The 27,150-nt window shown below is 37.8% G+C and overlaps 1 protein-coding gene across 2 annotated transcripts in view; it reads left to right on the top strand.

Annotated features, from left to right (window-relative positions):
* Positions 1-26,367, top strand: part of CXADR (CXADR Ig-like cell adhesion molecule) — a 37,508-nt gene extending 11,141 nt beyond the window's left edge. The window contains exons 2-8 of one of the 2 annotated variants that reach the window (XM_042788849.1): positions 8,238-8,404; positions 9,090-9,294; positions 9,656-9,811; positions 11,908-12,030; positions 12,368-12,506; positions 12,858-13,044; positions 25,787-26,367. In XM_042788849.1, coding sequence (XP_042644783.1) covers positions 8,238-8,404; positions 9,090-9,294; positions 9,656-9,811; positions 11,908-12,030; positions 12,368-12,506; positions 12,858-13,044; positions 25,787-25,828 — 1,019 coding nt within the window. In that variant the 3' untranslated portion in view covers positions 25,829-26,367. Of the gene's footprint in view, positions 1-8,237; positions 8,405-9,089; positions 9,295-9,655; positions 9,812-11,907; positions 12,031-12,367; positions 12,507-12,857; positions 17,295-25,786 lie in introns of those variants that run through there. The other variant, XM_042788848.1, reaches the window with a different exon arrangement.
* The last annotated feature ends 783 nt before the right edge of the window (positions 26,368-27,150 follow it).

Genomic DNA, 27,150 nt, shown 5'->3' with positions numbered 1-27,150 from the left:
GGCCTTTATCAGCAGCGTCTTACCCTAAAAATTGTAATTCTTAGCAAGTTCTGTAATTATTACATACTAAAACAAAACCTGCTCTTTGGATTCATATCCACTATACATTCAAGTGCAGTAATGTGCTGTTTTTTCTTCTCTTGTTTTAGTCACTGCTGCATGATTATCTAGCTTTAGTTAGGCATTGCCTGTTGCTTGCTTATTCCTTTCCCTCATCTTATGCTTATTCTTACCTCAGGTGAGGTTTCTGTGAAGGTTAAGTGTTCTTCACTACCTAGGTGCCTGACTAAATTAATAGGACATGTATTGAGCTAATACGTATTTTGGATTCTGTCCTAAAACATTTGATGAGAGTATCTGTGTACTTTGGCTGTAAAAGAATTTTTGAGTTTCATTCTCACATCAGAAGTCCCCAAATACGTCGATCTGTTAAAAAAAATTAGCTGTCTTCCCATTAGAAAGTAGATTTTTGTCCTCCTATTAAACTACTGCTTTTCTTTATTGCCGTTGTTCCTTCAGTGTTTACTAAGTTAAAGAAGGCTCTTTAGCAACCTTTTTTTGTGGTGTTCCATGTCATGTGTCCCATTGAAAAAACAGTGAAGTTGTGAAAATAAATTAGAGCTGACTGAAAAACTGGAATTGACTGTCTTCCCTTCACTCTCTGTCCCCTCAAGGTGCTCAGTTTGAATTTCCTAAGCCTAATATAACTTCTACAGAAACTAAGGTGGGGTTAACTCAGCCTTAATCTGTGTTATACTTCATCAAGACCAGGGACACTGTGTTTTCAGGATCTTTTGCAGCATGGTGATGACTGACAGAAGTTGTAGGGTTTATGACATGTGGAAAGTTAGATGCACCAAAGCTTCATAGCGTTTTTGGCCCAAGTTCCAGAAAGCTATGACTGTAATGGGGCCTTGCTCTTGCTGTTGGAGGTAATATGCTGGAAACTGAGAACCCAAATCTGAAGCTAGGGTTTTTTTAGCCTTTGGGGGTTTCCTCTGGTAAAGCTCAGGTTTGGTTTGTGGTGCAGTTATGATAAACTGTGGCAAAACAGCATAAGGAGACTCTACAGTTTGTGGCCATCTTGGCTGTGCTGATGTGACTCAGCTCCTGGGTGCTGTGAAAGTCACTAAAATGTCTTGTGGAGATTTCAGCCACGAAGGAGACTTATGTTTGTCTTCTGATTGTGCCAGTAAACACTGGGAAGTCTCCCTCAGCTAGGCCCTCCTCAGTGTGTACCTGCATTGGGTGCGTACTCCCTACTTGCCAGGGGTGTAAATTTAAGTTGACTCCCTCAGTTCTACAGGACCTAATTTCAGAAATGTGGCTTTTAAATAACACATTGTAGAACTTCTGTCTGAGTGGAGGTGGGAAAGGGGAGTGTTAAGGAACTTTGCTCTATAATACCATTAGAGGAAGCTGAAAAAAAGTAGATTAACTGTGGATGAGAGGCATATTCAGAGGTAAAATGGGAATGGTGTGGGGTTGGTTCTTGAGTCTGAAGTTTATCAAGTGAAAAGATTTGATCACAGGTACATCTAAAATCTGTATTTGAAAGAAGAGTTTAAGCTGAAGCATCTCTTAAGTCAATCTTACAGCTTGTATCTCAAAGCACTAATATACGTTCCTGGTTATCATTGTTCTTTACTTCTAAAGGCCTCGTTCTGTGAAGAAAAGCATTTAGGTATTTACAGCCATTCCTTATTTACAAACAGGTACTGGCAAACAAGGTGGTTTTCGGAGAGCCTGCTAGTAAAGTTGAAGTGCTGTGCAAATGCAGGTTGGGGATGGGTCACGTATGGCTTAAAGTACAGCAACATCACTGAGCTCTAGTCTCACCCGATGCAGCAGCAGTCTGTGCTGCTTTGCAGTTGTGCTTCTTGGTGGCTGCCATTTCAGACATGGGTTTGAACCTGGCGGCCATCCTGCCTCGGTGGTGCGTCTCCCCTACGCCTGCTCCTCCGTGTGTGTGCGCCAGCCGCCGTGCTGTCTGCTGTTCGAGCCGAGTGGGATCCTGTCCCGGGTGTCACCCAGCTAGGCAGGGGCTGTCTGCTGGGTTACATCGCGCTTCTGTAGCATAGCGCTGTCTGATGCCAGAAACGTTCATGACAAGTTTAAATTTACACCTAAGTTTGTGTAAACCAGCAATCCAGAATTTCAGCGTATCCTGAACTTGTAAATTTTTTCATTTAATTAAGATGATATTAAATGTGTAAGTAATTAACCTAGTGAAAAGTTGCTTTCTCTTATTTTTTCAGTGTAGATCACAGCTCTGCTAGTATCTGTGTTGGAATGGAAAAGGCTTTGTTCTATTAAAATTTGTCTACTTTCTGTGTTGAAGATTCTTTTATAGTAGAAAACAATTTCCATCAAATTCTATCAAACATTCAAATTTCCCTAGATTATTCCTAAAAATATTAATAATGTCGTTTGCTAAACTGTTCCACTCAAGTGGTATTTGAAGGTATGTTCAGATATTCAGAAGGAAATATATACCATTTCTCTAAAGATGGTATACTAGTTTGTAACCCTTCAGAAATAGTACGAAAAACTTCTTCAGTCATGGAGATGCAGTTTGCAGTGTTCTTTAGGGTCAATTTCCCAGAGAAAGAGTATTTTATTCCACATTAAGAAACTTAAATCTGAATGCTCAGAATCCAAAATGTGTATTAACCTCTTACCCTCTGATATAAACTTCTATAAGGGATAATACTTATTACTCTCCATTGAGGAATAGTGCTTGTCTCTTCTCACCCAGTCCCAAAGGTCCATTCTTCTCTTTGCCCCAATGAATATGGCACGTGTTCTCCTTGCAGAGTATTTGGAGAATAGACACTTATTTGGACCAATTGCACTTCTGTGTTGATTGTTTTCAGTTGTTTTTTGAGAATCTGTTGCATGCTTCTGAGTCTAAGCTTTGCAGTGATTTGTTTGCTGCAATTAAACATTACGTATTTTAATGCTAAGCATCTCTGAATAAGTGGGGTAACTGACTTGAGGGATCTTCATCTTTCTGGTGTGTTAAAACAAATCTGAAAAAGGCCCAAAATTTTATTCACGCTAACAAAAACAAATCCAGATCTTCACTTAGGTTGACAGAATGTCTGCCTGTCATGTACTAGCAGTTAGATACCACAGTTGATCCACTCGTGTTTTGAGGAGCATACTAAGGGGGTGAAAAGAAACTGAGTCTTCCTGATTTGAGTGGAAACTGAAGGAGGTGAGGCTTGGGAAAGGTTGGAGAAAATGTCACCTTGTCACTTTGTATCGGCTTCGTAGAGATCTTTAATGCAATTACAGAATTGTTTGTGTTGGACGTGACCTCAGTCATCCAACCTTCTGCTCCAAGCAGAGTCAACACTGAGTCATTTGTTCTTGACTCTGTCAGCTGTCACTAAATCACCTGTCCTATTTTCCTTTTTGTTTCTTTACTGCTCATGTAGTAGTAGCAGCTTTTCATGTTGCACTGAAGCCCCTTGCTTCTTTCAACTTTGGTTGTGTTTTGACTTCCCTAGCCAGGGACATTGCATGCCTTAGCAATATTTCTATATTCCTACTTTGGCAGACTGTTCTCACTTCCTCTTCCTTAGGCTGAGCTGCTGATGGATCTGCTTATTTTCCTGAGTGTTGGGATGTACTTTTCATGTGGCTAGAAGTAGTTGTCCTTATATACCTGCCAGCTTTCTTGAGCTCTTTTGCCTCTCAGAACTGGGTCTCCAGAATTCTACGTACTGAGTAGGTCGGCCTGTACTTCTGAAGTGCAGGGTCTGTACTGCATATGCCTTCCTCACTCCTCGGGTTTTTAAACTCCACTATTTTCTGGTTACTACAGTCAAGGCTGTCATTGATCTCATCCCCAACACATTCTTCCTTTTTTTGTTGAAACCAATTCCAAGAAAGTGTCAGATGGGTTGACCCACTTAGCATCTGTTTTTCCCCGAGATCTCCCAGAAGCCTCCTGGATTGTTTGTGTCATGCTGTGTTGCCCTTCCAGTAGATGTCATGGAGGTTAAAGTGTCCCACAATAACCAGTCTCTCTGATTTTAGAGACTTTCTGGAATTGCTGAAATAGACATCATCTGCTTTCTTACTCTAATCAGGTGATTTGTAACAAACTTTGACTGTGGTGTTGCCCACACGGATCTCTCCTTTAAACCTGACCTACAAGCTCTTAAACCAGCCTGTTGTCCAGTTGTAGAACAGCTTTTTGTGTTCCAGCTGCTGCTTCAGGTAGACGGCAATTCACCGGCTGTTCTTTCCTTCCTGGCTTTCCTAGAAAGCTTGTGTGCTTTCCATAGCATCCAGGACAAAGCTCCAGTCCTGAGAACTATCCCATGTGTCTCAGTTGCTCCGGTGTCATAGTTCTGTGTACAGGTACTTGAGGTCATTCCCCTTTCAACATGTTTTATCCTTGCCAAGGTCTCTCTTCCTCCCATGAGCCTGACCCATGTACTTAATATTTCTGAATCTCTGTTTTCCTCCCTTAGCTGCAAAATTCTATCACCATTCCCTGATAGACATCTCGTTTAAAGTGCTTGTCACCAGATTTGATGAGGATGTTCCTAATGCACTTTGTCAAGTGGATTCCATCTCTAATTTGGCAGCCCTCATTTCTCAGGAGTACTTGTGGCCATAAAAATTGAAACACTGTCTGCAGCACCAGTCCTGCAGCGGGTTGCTAACTTGCAGGATGTGTTGGAGGACCCTCAGCAATTTCTTGAACATGCTGAATCTGGCCAACCTAGCATATCTGGCAGCAGATGTGTGTGTTTCCTTTTCAGAAGGGAATCTCCAACTAGTATTACCTGCCACTCCCTCATTGCTAATGCTCAGTTCAAACCCAGCTAGCTCTGACAGCTACTTTGAGATGCTTGCTGCTTCTGCCTGTCATTCTAATGTTGACCAAAAAAAAAAAAAAAAAGAGAAAGAGGAAGATAGATTCATATGTTTGTGTTCTTAGTGTACGAAAGAGACTGTGGAGCACTAGTATAATAAAAATGTAAGGTTGGGGGACATGCAGTAAGAAAGGAATTGAGATTTATGAAAAATCGATGAGACTTAGAAAGCTCAGACCAATGTTTGGGTACTGCTTATATCAGCTAATGTGTGCTGCAAGCTTCACATTCAGGAATGATTGAGAGCTATCCTGAGGTTCACGTGCTTCATCTTCCATTGACATGTTTGTGCAGTCCATGTACATGAACATACTATTCACTTCAAAAGCTTCAATTTTTGTAACAGTCTTCTATATGGGATAAATTCACTTTAGCCTCTTGGGTTCTGCTTTTATTTGGTTTATGGCTGATATGTTGTTTCATATGTTTTTAGATTAGAGAAATGAGTGCTGTAGTAGAAGCTGAGACAGAACTGCTATTTGTGGCTTTTAAAGCACTTTAAGCAAGCTGCCAGGTGATAGGCAGGACTGTTGGAGCCTAGTTTCGTAGGAATATGTCTCTGAAATGTGTTACTCCCAGCTTTAACATAATTTTTCTTCCTTATTCCCAGTGTCTCTCAGTGTTCTGCTGTCTGAATGAAAAACAATTTGTGTAATATCCACTTTGAAATTATACTTGCATGGAGTTGCCAGGCAATGGAGAGGCAAGAGCTAGTTGAAGAATCTAATGCTTCTTAGCTATGTCAGAACAAACTAATAACTTCAGGGACTTCTGGTTGCACCGGACTGTTATTTCTGCTTTTGTATTTGTTTGAAACTACCAGAGAGATGAACAAGTAATGGCCCAAGAGGGAAAGAAATAAAACACTGATTGTACAAGTCCTATTTGTTTAGAAAATTAGTAAAAAAAATATCAATCACCATATGAATACTCATATGTCCAGTTTGTTTTGGCCATATTGTGTGTTTCAGCAGATGTCAACTAAAAATTAGAGGCTTCATACTTTTCAGAAGTACAGGTGTGTCATAGCATCTCCAAAGTATGAATTCTGTTACCCCTTACCCAGTGTGAAGAGGCAGATGACATTATGCTCCTTTTACCTGAATTCCCAAGAACCTTGTGAAATTCTCAGCAGGTCCCCTCACAGGGAGGGGAAAGCAAATGCATGTTCTGTGGTCATCTGTTGTGGAACTTTGAATGTCAAAGTCACTGTTACTGGGGATGCTGTCACAGAGCAGAAGTACTGCTTCAGTGATTAACTCTTACTTCAGAATGAAAGCTTTTAATTTCCCTAGTTACAAATTTGAGACTTTAAAGGAAGTAATGTATTTCATCATCAGTCACTAAGCTGTATTTGCCATCCCATCTCAATCCTTTAATACAGTAAAATGAAAATGCACAGATGCAATTTGAAGATGAACTTGAGAATATTGTATTACGATTTCCTAATGAGGCAGCGGGGGAGGGGGGAACAGAAGAATGTGGAAGTCACTGGAAAACTGATAAGGAATTTGTGTTCTTTGCTACTGTGCTTTATGGAAACATGAATGTGCTCTGAATCTACCCATTTCTAGAGGCGATGGCTAGTAGTAATACTGTCTTCGTTTATGCAAAGCTGACCAGATTTAAGGGTTGCACTAATATATTTCACTAGAAAAATGACTTTTTTTAAGAGGTTTAGGATGACTAGATTTTCTCTTGGAAATCTGAAAAGATCCTTTAGAAGGGGATAGCATCTGTGGCAGGTCAACCAGTATTCACGGAGATCAATATAATTTAGGAAATAGTATTAGTACAGCCTAGTAGCAGAGAATTAGTGGCTCAGATATGTTTACTGTGCTCATAAGAGGTGATACAAACCTGTTAGAATTATCTTTGAAAAGATGTGCATGGGTTGATGAGAAACACTGCACCTAAATCTCTTTCATACCTCAAAATGATGTTTCTTAGGGTTTGGGGTTTTTTTGCTTTGTTTTATCTTTCTGGAATGAAGGTAATGTCCTGCAAAGTAATACCATGAATGGTAGGAAGCTAAATAATCCAACCTAATTTGTGTGTTTGTAATTGACAGTTGTGAAGGTCTTTTCTTGCATGCTTTTGTCTGGAATTTAGTATGTCAGGTGCTTTATTTTTATTTTTTTTTTTTTAAATGGCTGTTAAAGATCCCTGTGTTTTGACATCAGGAAGAGGATCCAAAGATTTGATGCAGAACAAAATTTCAGTAAGGTAGAATTGCACACAGGTTCTCTACTGTGTGGAGAAGTATAAGTTAGGTAATAATTTGAGCTAGTGCAGAAGTGCAAGCTAGAGCATAAATGCAATGCTTATAATAATTTTAAATTTAATTTCATCTGAGGGTATGATTCTGCAGATGCATGAGAACATTCTATCTTCACACTGGCCACTCTCGCGGCCTTGCATCTGTCATGGCTGTGGTGATACCTGAGTGACTGTCTAGCTATGATGGATAGCAATCAACACACATAAAATGACTGTGAAAATCTGAGCTTGGTGCCCAGCAAGGTGGGAAAAACCGTGGATGTACCAAATACCGAACCTGTTTCCATAATGAATAAAGGGAGCTTTACACTTCCTGACTGTGATGTATGGGTCTGTATGCTTGATCAGGGAAGCCTATGTTTGTCGTAAAATAGGAGGAATCTTGCTGCAGGCCTTTTAAGTGAGTCTGTGTCACTATATGGATTCCTTATCAGGGCTGAATTGAGAAACACTTGTTTGAAAACATGTTTTGCTTAGAGGCATGCAGTTAAGGATTACACAGACTTTTTTTGAGGAGTAAGACAAGCAGAAAGGGCGAACAAATCTAAAAAATTGAGATTTTTGGAAAGGATTCATTTGACCACTCCCTGTAGATAGAAGAGGCCTTATACGTCAGGGCAGCATAACTTAACTTCATCTAACCCAGGACTTCGCAACAATTCTGTCCATCCTGGCAGACTTCATCACTGTTCCATGCTTTCATTTTATAGTGAGACAGTAGTGGTAAAGTTATTACCTAATAACTTGAACCTGCTGCTGAAAATTTTTGGTTTAACTTTGTATGGGACTTGAATTGTACAAAAATATTGTACGGTTTGAAAGATGTAACTTTTTGAAAGGTGCCTGTTGGATATGATTCCAAATGAATAGTACATGACTTTGTATTGTGTTCAGTGATATACTGCATAGGATCTCTTAAGGGGTTACAACTCTGTCTAATGGCATGATTTCTAGACAAGAAAAATATATGATGGATTTTTAAATATACTAGTATATAATAGAACACTTATGGTGAAAATTGCATGTGAAGTGTTTTTAAAACATAAAAATATATTTTTATAGGTCTAACAAGAAGCCTAAGTATAACTTCAGCTGAAAAATCATTTGAAACAGCACAAGGAGAGAAAGTTACATTGCCATGTACTTTTGTACTCTCAGAAGAAGATGAAGGTCCACTAGATATTGAGTGGGTATTGATACCAGCAGATAATCAGAAGAAGGAACAAATAGTAAGTAGAGACTTTTTTGGACAGTGTTAATTCAGTTGTTTGAGTAGGTCAACAGATGAACTTTGTTACTGACATTTTGAAGTTCCACCTTTTCAGGTTGGGATGCTTGTGATCTTAAATTACTTTGAAGCACCAGTCATATCAAATAATCTGTTATTCCAAAACTTCCACTGTAAATATGAAGTATCAAGAAATTTCTCACTATCAATTTGTCTTCTAAAGAAGAACTCTCAAATTAAATACTCTTCAGTTCCAGCAAACAAATTATGCCTTTCTACCTGGCATTATTTTCCTGATTGAAAACTGATTTATGAGGATTTAATTTTAAATACATTAGTTCTTTTAGTTATTAACTCTTCCCTTTTTTTGGAAGGCTTATCAATAAGATGATTCCTTTTAATAGATGAGGTTTACATAATGAAATTAGAACAGTTTTTCAGTTAGAAGTCAATGGTGGCACATTGCTCCTTGGGCAGGTGTTTAGTTGGATTATCCTCTAGAGTGTGAATTCATTAAAGTATTCATTAGAGGGTAATATTTTGAAGATTGAGGTATTTGGCTATGTCATACTTCTGGGACTATTTAAAACAGTAGAAAGAAACTGTCAAGAATATGGACACACTAAATTATTTTGAATGTTTACACATCAAGTGGATTTCTGAATCATATTTCTTTTTTGTTATAGATAATTATGTATGCTGTAGACAGGATTTATAATCATTATTATGCTGCTATGACTGGGAGGATGCAGTTTACTAATCCTGATCCCAGATCTGGTGATGGTTCATTGGATATCCTGAATTTAAAGTCAGCAGACACTGGCACATACCAGTGCAAAGTGAAGAAGGCTCCCGGAGTTCAAAGCCAAAAAATACAGTTGACTGTACATGGTAAGAATGCTTTTCTTGAGTTTTCAGTGGCATTTTTGTGTTTATTCCATCCTATCTTTGATGTCTAAAATCATGACTTCTGTTGGGCAAAGTCATACTGAATCTATGATGATGCATCCATTATTGAGGCTTTGGGAGGGATGGACATCATTTTGTTCATCATGAAGGGAATAATGTTCAGAATAATGAGCATTTTAAAAAATTCTACGCCTGGTTTGCATTTCATAGAAAATCTTTCCAGGCATAGAAATGGTTTGTTTCACAAGCTTTGTCTTTAGCAAAATGGACTGACAAACTAGAACACAAGCAGTAAGCATTTTGATTGTGACTGTTATTAATTCAATGATACTTTGTTTATTAGTAAAGCCAGCAAGAACTAAATGTTCCATTGAAGGATCACAGGAGATTGGAAAAGATGTCATCTTGAAATGTGCATCACAAGAAGGATCCCCACTTTTGTCTTATGACTGGAGGAGAGTATCTGGCACACGGGAACTTCCTGCCACTTCTGTGCTGAGTACTGTCAAAGTTCATTTATTACTCTGAAATACCTAAGAAAGATTGCATTTGTATTTTTGGCTTATCTTGACTAGTGAGCATCTCATGTTTAATATTAGTATAGAGTAGCCAAGGTAAGTGTCACTTCTGCCCTATCACTGGGTACTAAAACTGACTTTGAAACAAGTTGATTATCTTTTTTTTTTTTTTTTTAATTCATCCTGGGAAATGTTTCAAGCTTTAGGATGAGATTCTTACCATTAGTCTACAGAATCATGCTTACCTATGTCTGAGTGTTGTGAGTTCTCTTGCTTGCTGGTTTTGGCCGCTTTTGTGCTCAAGTGGGCAGTAGAGAAGAGTCAGACCAGAGTCTAGACGAGTGGTTAGAGCTGCCTTCAGGGAAGTGGAGATAAAAGCTTGGATTTTATTAGAGGTTGAACTGAGGCCTTTACTTGATGAAATGACAGAACTTCTTAAAAAGGGATACATATCTTCAGAAGAAAAGTTGTCAAGAGTAATGGAGAAGGCTTACCTTCTTCATACAAGAGCTAACATACAGAAAAGAGTTATATATTCTTAATTTTGATTGATGGATTCCAATTCATTGTAGTGGTCATATTGGATTTTTATTGCAATAACTTCATTGTGGAAGGTTAATTTTGTGAATTTTGGCTTTGTGAAAGTTATTCTAGAATACTTTCTGGAAGAGTTTTGCTCCAGTACTGGTTCTTTTTGATCTTCTTTGTGGTTATGGAAACCTTAAATCTTGAGATGGTAGGGTTTCCTTGGAGATGAAGCAGTTTAAGAATCTGCTTACAAATTAGACATTTTAACTCAGGTTGTGTAGGACATACAGGACAAAGTTGTATCATGTGTCTAAGAGTAGCCAAATTAGATGTCTAGGTGAGAGAACATAAGTTGTGTGGCTCTTCCTCATAGGAGTCTCCTGTCCTCCCATAATTTATGCCTCAGGAAACTCAGTTGTGGCTTCAGTTTAATTGTTTTAAAACAAAACTGACTTCTGTGAACTTCTCCATTTTCCTTTAAATGTTTGTAGTCTATTAGAATCTGTAATATCTTAGAACACAGATCTCTAAACATCAGCTACATACGAAGACCCTCATACTGTTCATAATTTTGAGCTTGCCTCCTGGTAGTGCTGTTTGATGTATCTTATTTCTTGCTTTGACAGTGAACAGTTGATCACTTAATGTCCTTCTCTGTACCACTCAAGACGTTAAGCTTCGGTTACGCTCCTTTTTTCACATCCCAAATTTGTCTTATGGTGACAAAAAATTCAATTGACAATATCAGTTCTGGGCAAGAATGAATGAGGAATTATGCAAAAGTGGCACGTAGCTGGATAAAGCAAGGTTTGTTTGGGGTTTGTGAATGCAGGTTTAGGAGCACTGCACATGTTCTCCAGAATCTACACTCTACCTAACTTGTTCAGCAGGAGGAGCTATGATTTGTGTGGTGCTTTGTTCCTGTGATGTAGTCTCTTGCAGTGCTGATGGCAAATCTATTGGCAATTACAGCACGCAAGCCAATTGAAGTTCATATAGTAAAATCTCATAAATGTAGCTGTCCATGGCTTTGAAGGCCTTGGGGAAATACTTTGTTTTCACTGATTAGCTATGCTGACAGCCTAGGAGACAGACTTAAGTGGTCACCCACTGGAACGCAGTGTTCAGGTTAGATCCACCTCGTGTTGAACATGGGTTCGGCAAGCATCTCAACTGATCGAGTAGAATCAGTTTAGACAGAAAAATGAGAAGGAAGTACTTCTGGGATGCAGTTAATCTTTTGTATCTTAGAATTCTATGTTAGGATAAGAGAATTGGCCATTTTAAGAATCTGTTCTTATACATTGACAGAGCGTTTAGTCTGACTTTAATATTAAAGTCAAAATCTGTGGAATCAATTTCTAACAAGGTAAAGACTTTTAGAAGTAATAGTATTTTGCAGCACTATAGAATTTTGTCTTTATTTGGATATTTTAATGTGGCATTTTTTAGTTAAGATATCACTTATGTGCTGGATTAGTAATTCTAGAGTATTGATTTGGAATTAAACTTTGGAAAATAGTAAACCTCTACCTTTTGTTGTTTGTAGATAAAAATACAGGCGAACTTCTGTTGAAAAATGCCTCTCAAGACTATTCTGGTACATACAGTTGCGTTGCCTCAAACAGAGTTGGCACAGATGAATGTTCTGTTGAGCTGAATGTCACCCCTCGTAAGTGTTTGCTGTGTAACGGTCACATAGTGTTTTGTGTATTAAAAATGAATAATCTTGTTTTTCTAAACTCTTAAAAGGTTAAAAAAACCAACCCTGTTGTGTCACTGATGGTTGCTGCTTCAAGTCTTTAATTCCCAAAATGCTGCTTTTTACGCAGAAAGCTGTAACTCTTATTATTGTTTAAAATGCATGTGATTGAAGCATACTCTGTGATTCAGTGATACACTGTTAACATGGATCACGTGGAAACATACTGTTTTTAACGTTAAGAGAATAGTAGTTGGTTATATAAATTTGACGCTTAACAAGCAGTATTGTTATTTATGTATTCTAGCTATAAATACAGCTGGTATAATTGCTGGAGCTATTATAGGAACTCTGCTGGGTCTTTCTGTACTGGCTTTTCTTGTCTTCTGTTGCTGTAAGAAGCATAGAGAGAAGAAATATGAGAAAGAAGTACATCATGATATCAGGTAATGACATCGCTAGTTTCTGAGCAGTATTATTTGAAGATTAATTTTCTGCAAGATCTGTAGCAGTTGAGATTTCTGTCTTAATCTGGAAAGTTTATTAACATACTATCAGCTTGTCAGAGAACTTTTTGGTTTGAATGTGGTGTGGGTAGTCATATCTAATTTCAGTAAAGATTTTAAAGGCACTGAACACTTTATTTTTGTTTTTTTAAATTAGAAGTAATATGTGCACCTTGTTTGGTTACTGTGTCAGAATAGAAAGAAACAAACTGAAAATTTGTTTTGTAAGCACCAGTATAGTAATAGTGATTGACCTCTTGTTCTGTATCTGTTTGGTTTTGTTTATTTCAGAGAAGATGTTCCACCTCCAAAAAGTCGCAGTTCAACAGCCCGCAGCTACATAGGCAGCAATCGTTCTTCTCTGGGTTCAATGTCTCCCTCAAATATGGAAGGATATACCAAGACTCCATATAGCCAAGTCCCAAGTGAAGACTTTGAACGTACTCCTGCTCAAAACCCAACCTTTGCACCTTCAAAGGTAGCTGCACCTAATTTAAGTAGAATGGGAGCTGTTCCTGTGATGATTCCAGCACAAAGCAAAGATGGCTCCATAGTATAAAATATTATTAATTTAAATGCTGTTTTTTAAGTGTTCATTGTAAGTATTAGAAAAAAATACTGTGTTCCATCCCTCATTTAAGCAATGGCATGCAATTTTCCTTGAAGAAAATGAACAAGTTAGTTTGAAAAGCCACCAGTTCTCAATTTTAACTTTAAACTTATTAGTATATGACAGTTGAACTATTTGCTGAAAGCATTGAAGTTCCTAAATAAATATCGGGCACTGAAGGTATTGGGACCTCTGGTAGTTTGCTGAAGAGACACTGGCAGCTGATGTGCAGTTCTGAGTAGGTAACAGCGAGACACAAGTGAGAAGTAACAAAAGCATTTTATATGTAGACCGTGAAGTTTCTCAGAGTTCCTGAAACTTTATCCTCACTTTTGGAATAACAGAAATATTTGAACTTGTCCGCTATCTGATGTAGTTGCAGGGGGGCTGAAATACTGAGGATGACTTTGAGTTCTTTACAAACTGAGCAAGCAGTTCTTTAACCTGTTAGTGTTTGGAGCACTCTTGAACTCTTATTTCAGGGGCTACCAGTTATTTGACTGGTTCAATTGATTTAATGAATCTATTCTGAATTTAAAATTTCAGTGAGTGGAAACATGACAGGAGACCTTGCAAACTATTTGAAACGTTAAATTTTTCTGTAATAACAAGTTCTAGTCATGTCATACAGTTTAATACTTACGCTATCTAATTCAAGAGGTCCTATCAGGTGGTTGGTAGTGGTATCTATGCTTTAAAAATCTATAGATCAACTGTTACTGTCACAGTAAGAATGAACATGTATCTTTTATACAGGTTTTAAGTTAATTGTACCTTACATTTTCTGAAGCCTGTTTAGATTTTAAGGCAGTGCTCTTACTTTTTTCCAGACTGATTGCCTAGAAGCTCCATGGGGGTTTTAATGAAAGCTGCTAAGTTACTGGTATTTGATATCTGTCCTCTTGCTCTAACATTGCTGTGGAAACCTCTTTTCCCGTATACATGTAAGCAGTAGTTGGCCTTTCCTTAAGATGATAGTATCTTCCTGTATGAATTTGCAAGGTGTTTAAAGCTCACTTCTTGCCTCTTCAACAGCCCTGAATATTATAAACAGACATTTAGGCTTTTAAGAGCGAGAGTTTCATGCAGCCAGAATCTGAGAGAAAATAGTTATCCAGAATTGTTGATACAAATCTTGTTTCAATATTAAAACACCTTCTTCTTAGTGAGCTTAAAGCATTACAGGAGGGACAGAACAGTTCCTTATCTTACTTTCACACATACTTAAGGACTTTTGATACCTTCTGATAACTGAGATTATATACCTGTGGAAGCTGGATTTAAAGCTTAGTGCAGCTTGAATCTTTGTGGATTTTTTTTTTCTCTTCCTTCCTATTTTCTACTGTCTTCTTCATCCTTTTCTGGGAAGGAGGGGAGTCCCTTCAGCTTATTCTAGCTACAGATGTTAAACTGCAAGGTATTTTGGAAAACTCTAAAGGCATATAGTATGTGGCACTGATGTTGATGAAGGAAATATCTGAATAGCCTGTTGAAAGATGTTAGGATTATTTGTATGTAGGAACAGTGCGAGAGAGAACATTTCCCCAAACTTCTAGGTTTAGTGTCTGCTTTTTTGTAGTTGCTTATAGTTCTGTGATAAATTCTTTGGCTTACTACTAAATGCTTGTCCTACCTGTAGTTAGGTGCACAATTTTGGGCTGGCACTATTAATGTAAAGAACATACCCTTCATACTGAATTTAAAAACTTGAATAGTTATTAGGTGTTCTAGACTTACACTTTTACACATTTGGGACTTTTTTAGATTGTAAATTGATACTGTTAGAGATCAGATTTTTTTATCTTTCATGTGTGCCTTGTCAATAAACTTTGACTGATTGTAACTTCAGTTTTTATGAAATTTCTGGTGCCTAAACTTACTGTTTGAACAGGTGCTTAGATGATGGTACAGTTCTTAAAACACTGACACTGTGATCTGATTTCTTGATTCTTCTGTACTATTTATACCTCTTCATGCCTATTTTTGGATGTGACTTCAGTGTCTCTCTCTGTATTGTTCTGTATTTCAAAATGCTGGTTACTCCCTCAATTGCTAATTATGATCTAAGTGTTTCTATTCCTGAACACTGTTCAGTTGTACCAATGAGGTGGATGATTGCCTTTTACTTGTGTGGTAAATAGGTTTAGTAACTGTGCCAAACATATGCTTATGAAGAACAGTAGCTGAGGGGACATCTTGCATCCAATTATTGTGATAGAAGAGACTTCCTAGATTTTAATCATACACTAATTGTTTACCTTGAAACTAAGGCCTTCCTTAATTAAAAGGGTATAGTTATAAATACATGTTGAGTACAAAACTAAACTGAATCACAGAGTGAGAGATAGCTATAAACCTAAGCAACCAGGCAACAAACCTACTGAATTTGGTTCTTAGCCATCTGTGAACATAAGTGAGATTAGATGTGGGTTTTGTTTTTTGCTTGTTTGCTTTAGATTTTTTTTTTTTTCCCCTCCACCTGTCCCCCCCCGCCCCGGTTTGGCCTGAGACCCTGTACTTACAGTCAGGTAAGCCCTAGGACACTCAAGAACAGAAACCTGTCTCACCGAAGCCTACAGAGCAGAGTTTACACATGCTTAATGCTCTGTCAGCTTGTACAAAATAATAAATGGACAGAACAGAAGGACAGCATGATGTGCCCTCAGACCCTAGCTGTTAGGCTTAGCAGCCTTGACAGTGTCTGTCTATTTATGTAATTGCATGGAAAATAAAACAAATAGAATCTGACATAGTCCTTATCTGAAATAAAGAATCTCTGACTTGGGGTAAACTTTGCCTCAAGTTGCTATCATCATGCCTTTCTGTTATGATACAACATTACTATGAAAACATAATACGGCTATTATACGTTATTTCTTTTGTCAGTAGATTGTTCACTTACACTGGATTATGATTCTCAAAAGCAGCTACCGTAGTTTATCAATGATTTCTAGCTGTGTAGGAGAGGAACTGGTTAAACACGTGAGGTGTCTGATCTTACAGGTAACTCTGCTAACAGAACTGTCTTAGGAAGTAATGGCAGCTGATGTACCAGTTAGAAGGTGGCATTTTTAATGTCTCATTTTATTTAACAAAAAAAAAAAAAAAGGGATTGGGGGTGGGGGGCATGGTACCATTATGTAAATACTCTAAGTGAACTCAAGAAGCCTCTAGTTAATGTCCTGACTGTAAACTTGCCTGTTGAGGACTACTATATATATAGGAGAAACCCCTCAATTTTAGCATGGTGTGAATAAAGTGTTAGACTTGTAATACTGTAGAGGTTACGTAACACTTGTCCATACATTTACAAGCGTTTTCATAAACTTTCCAAAATGGATATTTAAAGATACTTGTGTGAAACTTCCTTACCTAAAAATGGATACTTCTTCCAAAGCTGTGTAGTGCACAGAACTGTCTTGTTGGAGGGGTAAAACATAACTTTTGAAAGAAATGTACAATGCATACATCTTCATCAACTCTGATAGTCACATTCATATTAGGTGTATGCTTCCTGCTTAATAGTACAAGTAAGACTTTTTAATTGCAAGTTTTTCTGTAATGCTGAATACTGTATTATTACTGGTTTCCATTATAAGATTTTGGTTTTGTTCTTAACAGTGTATATTCTGGATCACTTGGATCTTTGTTCCAGTCTAAAGACATAATACTATTTGTGTCACTTAAACCTTCTTTTATACACTTGATAGGTGCTTTATGGGACAGTTTGGTTATTGGTCCTCTGGCATTGAGGTACAGCTCAGTTGAAATCAGAGCAATAATATTTCCTGGAATCCAAAATGTTACGATGTTACGTTATACTTCTCATGCACAAAGCATGGACTTGAATATTGATACAAATTTCAGTATGAGGTTTTCTATTCACACTTTTGGGGGAATGGTATTTTAAAATGCAATTATTGTGAGTGAATTTGTAAAAACAAAATCCAAAATTTTAAAATGCTGTAGTTCCATGACAGACTTGTGTACTTTTTTGAAATAAAACTGTTGCAGAAAACAGTAGTCTGTCTTTATTTTAAAGCAGCACTTGTGTATGGCTTCAGCTTTCTCTTTATGTAATTGGAAGTGAACTAATAAATATGGCTGTGTATACCACACTGGTATTAATAATTTTATTTCTTGCTTTTCCATCTCATCCCCTTCCCCCCCCCCCCCCCCCCCCCCCATTAATTTCTAAGGGAAGTAAAACTTTAGGTATTTTAAAACATGCATTTATTTGTGGTTTCTAATTGTAGATACACAGGTGTAGTGATCAATTTCAAAAACGTGCCAGAGTAATCTCAGCAGTTATTCTGAAACATAAGTCTGGAAAGGAACTTTAGTTTAAATTTCATCCCTCTGTTTTAGGCAGAACCGTAAATTCCTGAAGCTGATAAATTACTGTCTTTTGACATTCAAACAAGCAGGTTTACAGCACTCAGAGCATGTTGATAAAAAGCTTGGTTTTATATTGTCAGTTAACGTGTATCATCTTTGATTCAAATGATGTTGACTTGGGATACTCGCCACCCCTTAGCCTTGCAAACCAACTGAATACTGTCTTTGTAGTTTTACAGAAGATTAATGCAGTTTCTCCAGTGTTGTTTTGGGCACATATTTAGTTTTATGAAACAAAGTCTGGCATGGGTGCTGCATTAATGGCATGCATTATATTTATATAATTGGACGCCTAATTAGCTTACATTTGTTCATGTTGTATGCATGTATTTATATGTTATAATATATGCCTATCTTCATATGTTAATGTGTACCTGTGTCATGCTAGATGTTTCAGTCACCACTTTGTGGGTATGTATAAAAAAAACCTGTTTGATACATGCGTGCAGAGGCATATGAAGTTAAATGGAGTAGTGCTGGAAAAACCTTTAGGATTTTTTTTTCCTATTTCAAATTAAATACAAAAGGAAACCTAATAAAAATGAATGTTTGGGTTTGTCTCGATTTGTAGAGCTCTAAGAAACCTTTCTACACCCTTTTAATGTTAACGTCAAGACAAGTTCAAGACTTCTGTCCTTTCCTAAGGTGGCAGCTTTGTCACAGATGGCACTTGCATGCCTTGGCTGCCCCAGGTCTTTTATTTGGAGATGAGATGATTCTGAATCAGAGAAGCTGAGTACCTCCAGCTTGTCTGTGGAAATTCCAACAAAGCAGCTAGTGCTTTCCTGAGAGTGTCCTGAAGGAACAGAGGGCAATCATCATGCGGTAGTTCTATAAAACTTTTGCGGTCCTTATGTATGTGTCAGACAATGCCTTGGATAAAGTTTCTTAAAAGGTCTGTCTTCCTGATATTTTCCTCTGAACATCTTTGACTGTGTCCTTTGAGATTATTATTTCAAATTTACTTCTCCAATGGGAGAAGCTTGGGTTCTTTCAAACTCTGTGATAATGCTGATAGGCAATTAATTGCCAGGCTCTTTTAAAAACTAGTTAATGATAGTGACTCTAGCCTTGCTTTCTTGTGTATAAAAACCATAGAACAAAACCGAAAGAGCTTGTAAAGAAAGGGGCAAAAGCAAGAGTGTAGTGAGAGATGCTATGAATGTTGCCTGCTTTTCCAAGCCTCAGCTTACTCTACCTTTTACTTGTGGGATGACTGTAGATGATTGCTCACGTGAAGACTTGCATCTTAATGTAAAAATAATGTTACAATGATTCTGTTGATTTTTTTAACTTGCTTTAGGCTTTTTGCAGAACGGTACAGGCTCAGTTCTCAGGAGAAGAATATGAACCTTTTATTTTATAAAATAAACACTCTGGCAGAAAAAGGACCAAGAGGATTGTCCCTGCTTCTGACTTCCCTTCAAAGTCAAGTCTCTGGAATAGGGATCCTTGACGAATCCTTTGATTTTCACAAAGTTGTAAGTTAGTGTCAATTTTGCCCTCTGAGTTGGAATTTTGAAGAGTTCAGCTTTCAGCTGCTGAGTATTGACCAGGTCGCTTTGAATATGCAAAGTCAATAGCATTTAGTGGCAGCAGCTTGCTAGCTGGGTTGTCATTTTTAGTGGATTAACACAGTCACCTTTGGTCAATGCTATCCAAAAAAAAAAAAAAACCCCAAAACCCCAAAAACCCCAAAACAGATGAAGGACAGTTCTACTGTGTTATTCAGGAAACATTCAGAAAGTTGTGCAACTCATAAAGGAGCCTTGTATGGTGCCAGGATTGCTAGATGGCGGGAGGGGAGTAGCTTTATAAAGAAATTGAACATGTTGGTTACACAACTTGATTATGTAACAATTTTAAAACATGGCAATATTAGAAGAGACGTTAACATCTGAAAGCACATCATTTTGCCTTCAGTAATCTAATTTTTTCTTCAGGGAAAAAACCTCTGGGGGCTCTATGTCCGCTGGGAAGCGCAGAAAGCTATGTGATGCAATGACAGTTGTCCCACTTCTCCAGGCTGGATGCTGTGGTTTTGTGAGCTGCAGGCAGGCAGGATGAAAGTTGAGTGCTGCACGTGAAGGGCATTGGACTCTTCCTGGAGTATTTTTACTAATTGCAAATTGGGGAGAGGAAAGCAGCAAGTCTGATCAGTTTGTGTTGAGTTTTATAGGATGGATCTGAATTCTGGTAGCGCAAATGAACTGTCACACTTCTTGAAGCCTTTCCCTACTCTGCTTTCCAGCAGCATCTGATTTAGTGGTTTTCAGTCTGCAGAACCTTTTTGCATTTAGAGTTGCTTATATAGCCATTCTTCATTCTTATACAGCATATCTTTATTACTTAAATTGCAGTCTTGTACTCCTCCTACCATGCATAATTTCTACATGTGATGTTTTTGGTTATATTACTACAAACAATACTCTATAAAGAAACAGTCAGAAGCAACTGTATACTAGAGTCTCTTGCACACCCCAGACAGGGCAAATAGGTTCTTGGTGCTCTGGGCACAAGCATCTCCTGGGGTGCGGTGGTCACTCAGGTTAGGTAGCAACTCATTCAGAATGTGGTATCAAGAGTAGTAAATCAGATGGTAAAGAGCTATACAAGCAATTTAGTACCATTAGTATAATAGCTTCCAATTATGTCAATTTTGCAAATTACGTTCTGTATGAATAAAGGAGAAACTTGAGATCTTGCTTCTTGTGGCCAGTTACTGCTGTACAAGTGAAGTAACAACTTTCTGTAGCTTATGATTTGGCCTGCTCTGTGACTTGTAAGTGGAACTGTTATCCCATACAGGAATCTGATTCTCCCTATTTCATAGCGCTTGGTAGTATTTCACTTGTGAAACATCAGTCGGGATTAGTCAAATTTCACAGAAGTTAAAGTGTGCAGCAGAGCATCCATTCTTGGTGTTTAAGGTCTCTGATTGCAACCACCACCGGCATCAACTCACAGATGACTCGCTAGTCATCTGAAGGGATGGTGTTTCTAAGTAAATATTTGCTGAAGCCAAAATACTTGTGCTATGCCTTAACTGTAGGAGATCAAGATAAAATTATTACTTAGGATTTCCATTTACCAGTAGAATAGCTCAGGTGGGAGGAAAACATACCCTTAGAGCAGAAATAAAGGCAACCGGTGGTAATACATAAAACTACTGAATTGTTTGTGACTGTTGAAGATGGTGCCAACTCTGGGGCACAGCTGGTGGTTTGTGGAACATGTCAAAAAGCTTATGTTGTGGCTGCTAGCACTGAACTACTTATCTGGATAAATAAAACGCCCTTCCATGTCACTTCAAATCCTGTAACTGTCAAGACCAGGAACAGTTCATCTCAGCTGTAAGAGCTATAAGAAACAAAATAAAGCTTGAAATTATTTTAATATATTCCCTGTTTCTTCTTGGTACACAAGAAAAATTACAACCTACTAAAAGGACACAACTTCAACTGAACTGTTTGGTCTTGACCTGGTTTTGTCCTTGTATTCTCTAATTCAATATGAAGTTGCTTAGGAATTGCAGTATTTTCTTTTGCTTCAGACTTCGGTTGTGGCTTAGGTGACCTCTTTATGTAACCTATTTAATTTAATTACCTTCTATCCCTGTTTAAGATGAGAAAACTCAATGTGTTTAAAACATGGAACTTAAAAAAAAAAAATTGTCCCATACTGTCTTCAGCCCACTCAGAAAAAATGACTTCATGGCCAAATAGGAGTGCTTTGTATTGAAACAAAGGAGTAAATTTTGTGTTCGGGAATACTGAATGCGCTCTTGTAGCTGATGCTCAGGCACTCTCCATCCCTTCCTCTCTGTGGCCAAGCGTGACCCTCCAGCTCTGCGAAAATTGCAGTGACTTACTAGGAAATATTGTGTTTTCCAACAGAAAACAAAATAACCCTCATAGGTGCCACAAAGTTATTTTCTTATTCTTTACTTGGGAAAATAATTTAGGTAAGAAAAGAGTTATTGTAATCTGCATCAACAAAGATGTTTTTCCTGTATAAACTTTGACAAAAAGTTGTAAATTGTTGAGAGGTCATTAAAGGAAATGTGCAGCTGAGACATGACTAATTTTTGATAGGTTTTAACAGTTGTTGTGAGAAATGCTATATTTATATTACCTTTGCACATGCTATTGGTATGCTAGTACATACTTTTAAATCCCTTTAATTTACAAAAAAAAAAAAAAAGGTGTAACTGAAGCCTGATTGATTAGTATGGACCAGAGCTTAGAGTTAGTCATTAAAATGTCTGTTTTCCTCAGGCTGACGTGAAGGTCGCCAACAAGTTTTCTTCATTTGCAGCTCAAGAAAAAAAAATTCCTCAGACACATCATTATTGTATCTGTTGGTTTTCTTTTAGGAGCAAGACAATGAAAATTGTGATTCTTGTACAGATAACATACAGTTCTGATCACACTAGTCTTGCATACTTGAAAGGCATCAACATTCTAAACTTCAATTACATGCTTTTAAAATCAAGGTTATGTTACTACTTGAAGTATTTTAGGTGTGTTATTTAAATATGATATATGTATATCAGTGTGATTTTTTTTTTTTTTTTTTTTTTAATAGTGCATATACTGGGTAAAGCAGGCAGGAATCTCAGACAACCCGCTAAAATCCTTTATTCCTAGATGAAAGAGCTGGAAGGAGTGTTAGAGTGTTTATGCTCAATAGTCCTTTTTGTTGCCTGAATTAGCATATTTCCCTGCCCCTGGAGTTACCTGGGCAAGCTAGGATTTTAATCAGCACTCTTGAGTGGGGTATCCAGCTGACAGTGAAAATTGGGTCATTATATCGCACATGAGAATTTTATTCTGACAAGATCCCATATCTGTGCCAACCCTATTAACTAGTTAACTTGCTGCCAGCTTTACAGTTTGTAACGTGGAAGGGAAATTACTGAACATGGAAGGAAGCTTAGGACATCCTTAATGGTCAACATGGCTATCTGAATAACGAAGTGGAGGATTAGGGTTGGTGTTTTGGCTCTGTCATGATTTAGCCATGTGATTTTTTTTTTTTTTTTTTTTTTTGACATTGACATCTTATTCCTTGCCTTCCACATCTGCTAGAATGGAGGTAGTTCTGTTGACTTTTAGAGATTTTTAGAACTAGAATTTCCCATTGCACTGTTATTTTTTAAAAGTTATCCTGATGAGTCTTTTTGGTCTTTACCAGATGTCCCTCTTGTGCTTATTTTCACTTCTTTCGTAATCACAAGCAATTTTCAAATATATGTATTTAAAGATAGTACCTTGGTTGTTAGAACATCTGTGGTTGTCTCTCTTGTCTTGTGCTGTTTCTTAATTCTGTCCAGACAATAGTTGCTCTTTCAGTACTTCTAGCGCTACCTGGGTATTTCAAGTTGTAGTAAAAGTAGTAGTAGGGCAGATCTCATTAGGCAGCTTCCTGTGGGTGAAGGGTTCCCCAAAGCTCATTGCCGATGCAAGGGGAAACGTGTTTCCTCCGGAGGCTTTGTCAGACGTCCTAGCTTGGATGCCTGCTTGGCATCACCTTGGAAGGAGGCGGCTTTTCTCTCCTTCCACTCCACAGCACGTAGGAGAGAGTATTCACCTGGACTGGCATCCTTCATCCCTCAGCTGGGTCACTTGACACTCCCTCACCATCCTTTTCCCTGCTGCTTACTACTGGTGTGTTGGAAAGCATTCTCAGGATAACGTCATCCATCCTATTTATTTTGCAAATACCGAATCGGGACATGCTGAGTACTTCTCTTCATCATTACTGATACTGGGGGTATCTGGCCTGGATGCTTACACTGCCAGGCTGAGATTCATAGAGAGATGTAAAGCTCCTTCTTGTCGTCATTGTATTGGCCGTGCCAGCAACAATTTACTCTGTGTTTGGCTTTTTATACAACTTTTCTTGGCCTACAGCTTCCCACTTACATTGGTGGCTGACCTTCTTTTTATTACATGCCACCTTTTTATTTCTGATTTCTGGATTTATTTCACCACTGAAGCAGGATGGATTTTTAGACAATTTTTCTCTTTAAGTATAGTATGTTGCTTTTGTAGACCATCATTCCTTTTACTGGTCTTTTCTATTGTAGTTTTTTTTCCTAACCAGTTTCACTCATTTGTGTCTGGTTTAGGCATTAGGCAATTTAAGCTAAATACACCATATATTTTGTTTTAGTTCGGCCTCTGTTTTTTCAGTTTAAACATAATAAGATTATAATTGCAAGTACCTGGGCAGACAGCAGTTTCTCCTTAATTGATATTTTTCCTTGCAAAATCCGAAACAGTTACCACATCTTGTTTGTATGTTACAACAATGATGGGTAGATTTTTTTTTTGTTGTTTTTCCTCTGTATCTAGCTGCATGCTAGGGTTCACTTGCCAGACTGCCTTTTTTTTTTTTTTTTTTTGTTGGTAGGGGATTACTTAGATGAGAAGGAAATAAGAAAAAAATCAAAAGTGAAAGTATCAGGACAGTGCAGGCAAAGGAGAACAGATTATGTTGTATTTGTTCCCTTTTGCCCTTCTAGCTCATTTAAGCGTCTGGTTTTTAAAAACTTTTTTCAAACAACTGGGGGATCAAAAGCTCTCACCTCATCCCAGCTCATCTCTGCATGTCATGTAGCAGACTTTTTTTCTTAATAAGCAGGGTGTGTTAATTGTCTCGAGTCATTCATGAAAGTGAGCAAACAGGACGTGCTTGGTGGAGAGCCCCTGCTCGCACGCCTGCCTTATTCCTCGGAACAGCTGGGTTTATAGACGCTCTGGCATGCTAGAGCTCTGTTTCGTTGGGCTTTTCCAGTAAAGTGGGATAGCATGAACTGTGTGGGGAGCAGCTTAATCTTCACTCAGAAGGCATGTGTTTGCTAATTATTAACTAGTTATCTGTTCAAAGCTGTTAATGCAAGAGTTGGGAAATAGGAGTGTTGTGTTAGCTGTGGTGCAAAAACAGGAATACAAACAGAAAGGACACTTCTTGCCTCAGTGTTCAGTCCCAATTAATTTGCCTCTTTACATACTTATAAGGAATGTTAACAATAGCCAGAATGAAGTTGTGAAACAGATTCTTATGCTAGATAATAGCTTTAAATAGAAAGAAGGCAAATGTGGTCATTCAGTGCCGAGCAATACTTGGTACTGATTTGAGTTATGCTTCCAAGCAAGGTTTAGTGAAGGTACTCACCTTGTGTTTACTGCCGTGCGTGACTGGAAGTTTATTTGATGTGTAATTCTAATTGCAGTGTGACAGTTTGCAGGGAAGAAAGTGAGATGTTAGAGAGGTAGCCTGAGTCAGTTCTTTAAATTACTGGTTTTACGGAGAAACTGTTGTGGCATTGAGGCATGTTTTAAAAATCCATGAGGACAGGTATAATAATACAAAACCCTGTAATAAGCTGAAAAGGTGGAGTAAGAAAATTATATGGTTCCAGTAAATGCAATATATCCATATATATTTGTGGTTTATTAATTAGAGTTGTTTTCTGTTAGAATATCGTGTTTGGAAAATTAATACTGGTGATTGCCAGCAGGGTTTGAGTATAGGCAACATATAGAAAAGGCAGTTTTGCAGTATAGAGTGGCAGCAAAAGTGCTTAGTTATAATTTTTCTTGCAATATCAGTCTTGGAATATTAAGTCAAAGAATACAGAGCTGATAAAAAAACTGTAACTGGAATAAAGAATTATTTTTTATGATCTTTGTGCAAAAAAGTATCCCCAGAAAAAGTCAGTAACAGTAGTCAAGAAACTAGAGCTAACTTCTGAGGAAACTGAAACAACCAAGTATGCAGATTGGGATGAGTCACTGGATTCTTTGAGAAAACTGAGTGTTTATAGCAGCAAACAACAAAAATTTGTGGTTCTTTGATAATTCAAGTTACTCGTTAAAAACTGAGGAAAGAGACATCTAAGCAGACATTGACAGATCCTTTAAAAATTGATGTCAGTATGTATGTGCTGGGAAATCCACGAGGATTTTCAAATAACCTAAGTGAAGGTATTGAAAACTTGCTATTAAGTTAAGCTTACAGTCATTTAAAGTCCACTGATAAATGGAGTCAATTTGCTACACTGGTTTTCTGCAAAACACTGGTATAAACCCTAATCTGAATGACAATAATCTGGGGGATGATTGGAATTGTGCATTTAATTACTGCATATTACAATATCTAGCCTCTTGTTAATATAGATTAATGATATTCTTTCTTTTTATAGTATGACATCGCACACAAGATTGGTGACATAACAGTGGTATAAACATGAAGAAACAGGCATCATTTTTGCATGACTTTCAAGTATGGTGAAACTGAAGTACATTATGAAATGAAGTGCTGGTTTTTACTTGATCTCACTTTAGATTCAAGATTATTAAGTAGGCTGTATTCGGTTTTGTAAGTACCAGTTTTTCTTTTATGTATTTTTAATGCAACGTTTACAAAGTGACTACCAACATTTTTCTTGCTAGTTCCATATTTTGAAAAATGTGTACAACCACTCCTCTCTCTGCCCCGCTCCCCCCCCCCAAGATTCAAAAAATTGTGACATTAACAAAATCAACTCAGGTGGTAGAAATATAGCCTTAAGCAGTGGGGCACTGAAAGAGATTGTAATCTGAAACAGAGTAGTTCTGGGTTTTCCTAGCTTTCTGGTCTGCTGATTTGATAGGAAGTGTATCATCTGTTCAGTGCTGTAGTGATACCAATGAGGTCTTACAACCTGTGTGTGAAATGCGCTGTATTATAAGATTGTGTGTATTTTGTAACACTTAATAAAACGTACTTGAACGTTACAGTTAATGCATGCTTCAGCATAATCTGTTAACACAGGTGTTGTGGTAATTCATGTCAGTGCACTGCCTCGTTCCTCCTGCGCCCCAGTTTGCCCTGCGGGGGACCAGGGGGAAGAAGAGCGCGCTCTTTCAGCCAGGCTAGTTATGGGGCCCTTGTTGCCTCCTGCGGCGTGGAGACTTTGGGTATTGTTTTAATGATGAAAATATGTAAGGATGGGACCATTGTAGACTGTTCCCGTGGATGGGAGCTTAGTAATTCATTTTCAGAGCCTGGTACCCTGCTGGTACTTCGGCATTTTTGGTAACTTGTTATCTGTCACAGTCCATGTAAATCAGAGCACACTGAAGGACACCTCAGCATTTAGGAAGTAACAGCAAGCATATGCAAACTTAAACCTGTCTTTGATTGACTACATCCTTCTGTGCTCTTGAGAAATACCGGGTGTATGTGCACATGCTGGTTTTTTACTGTTGTAAATATGTAGATACTAATTTAAACCTTAATCCAGTGATATCTGTTATGCTGTGGTCTGTAGGCAACCATATAATCCATTGGTGAAATTGCTGGTTATAATGCTGAAAAAATGTTACTTATGAAATTATTTTTGCTTCTGTTTTTCAGAGGAGTGCAGATAATTCTAGAATAAACTCAAACACTTTTCACCAAAGGATTCATATAACTGTTTTTTTTCACTGCATATCAAAAAACAAGTAAAAACATCTAAGAAAATAGTAATATCTTAATGGGAAACATGGAGAGGAGGGTTTCTAAATTTCACAGGTTTAAATA

The sequence above is a fragment of the Tyto alba genome, unplaced genomic scaffold, assembly GCF_018691265.1.
Source record: "Tyto alba isolate M040663 unplaced genomic scaffold, T.alba_DEE_v4.0 Super-Scaffold_14, whole genome shotgun sequence".
In the NCBI taxonomy this organism is placed as follows: domain Eukaryota; kingdom Metazoa; phylum Chordata; class Aves; order Strigiformes; family Tytonidae; genus Tyto; species Tyto alba.
The sequence above is the reverse complement of the archived record's forward strand: the minus strand, read 5'-3'. Positions and strand labels throughout refer to the sequence as shown.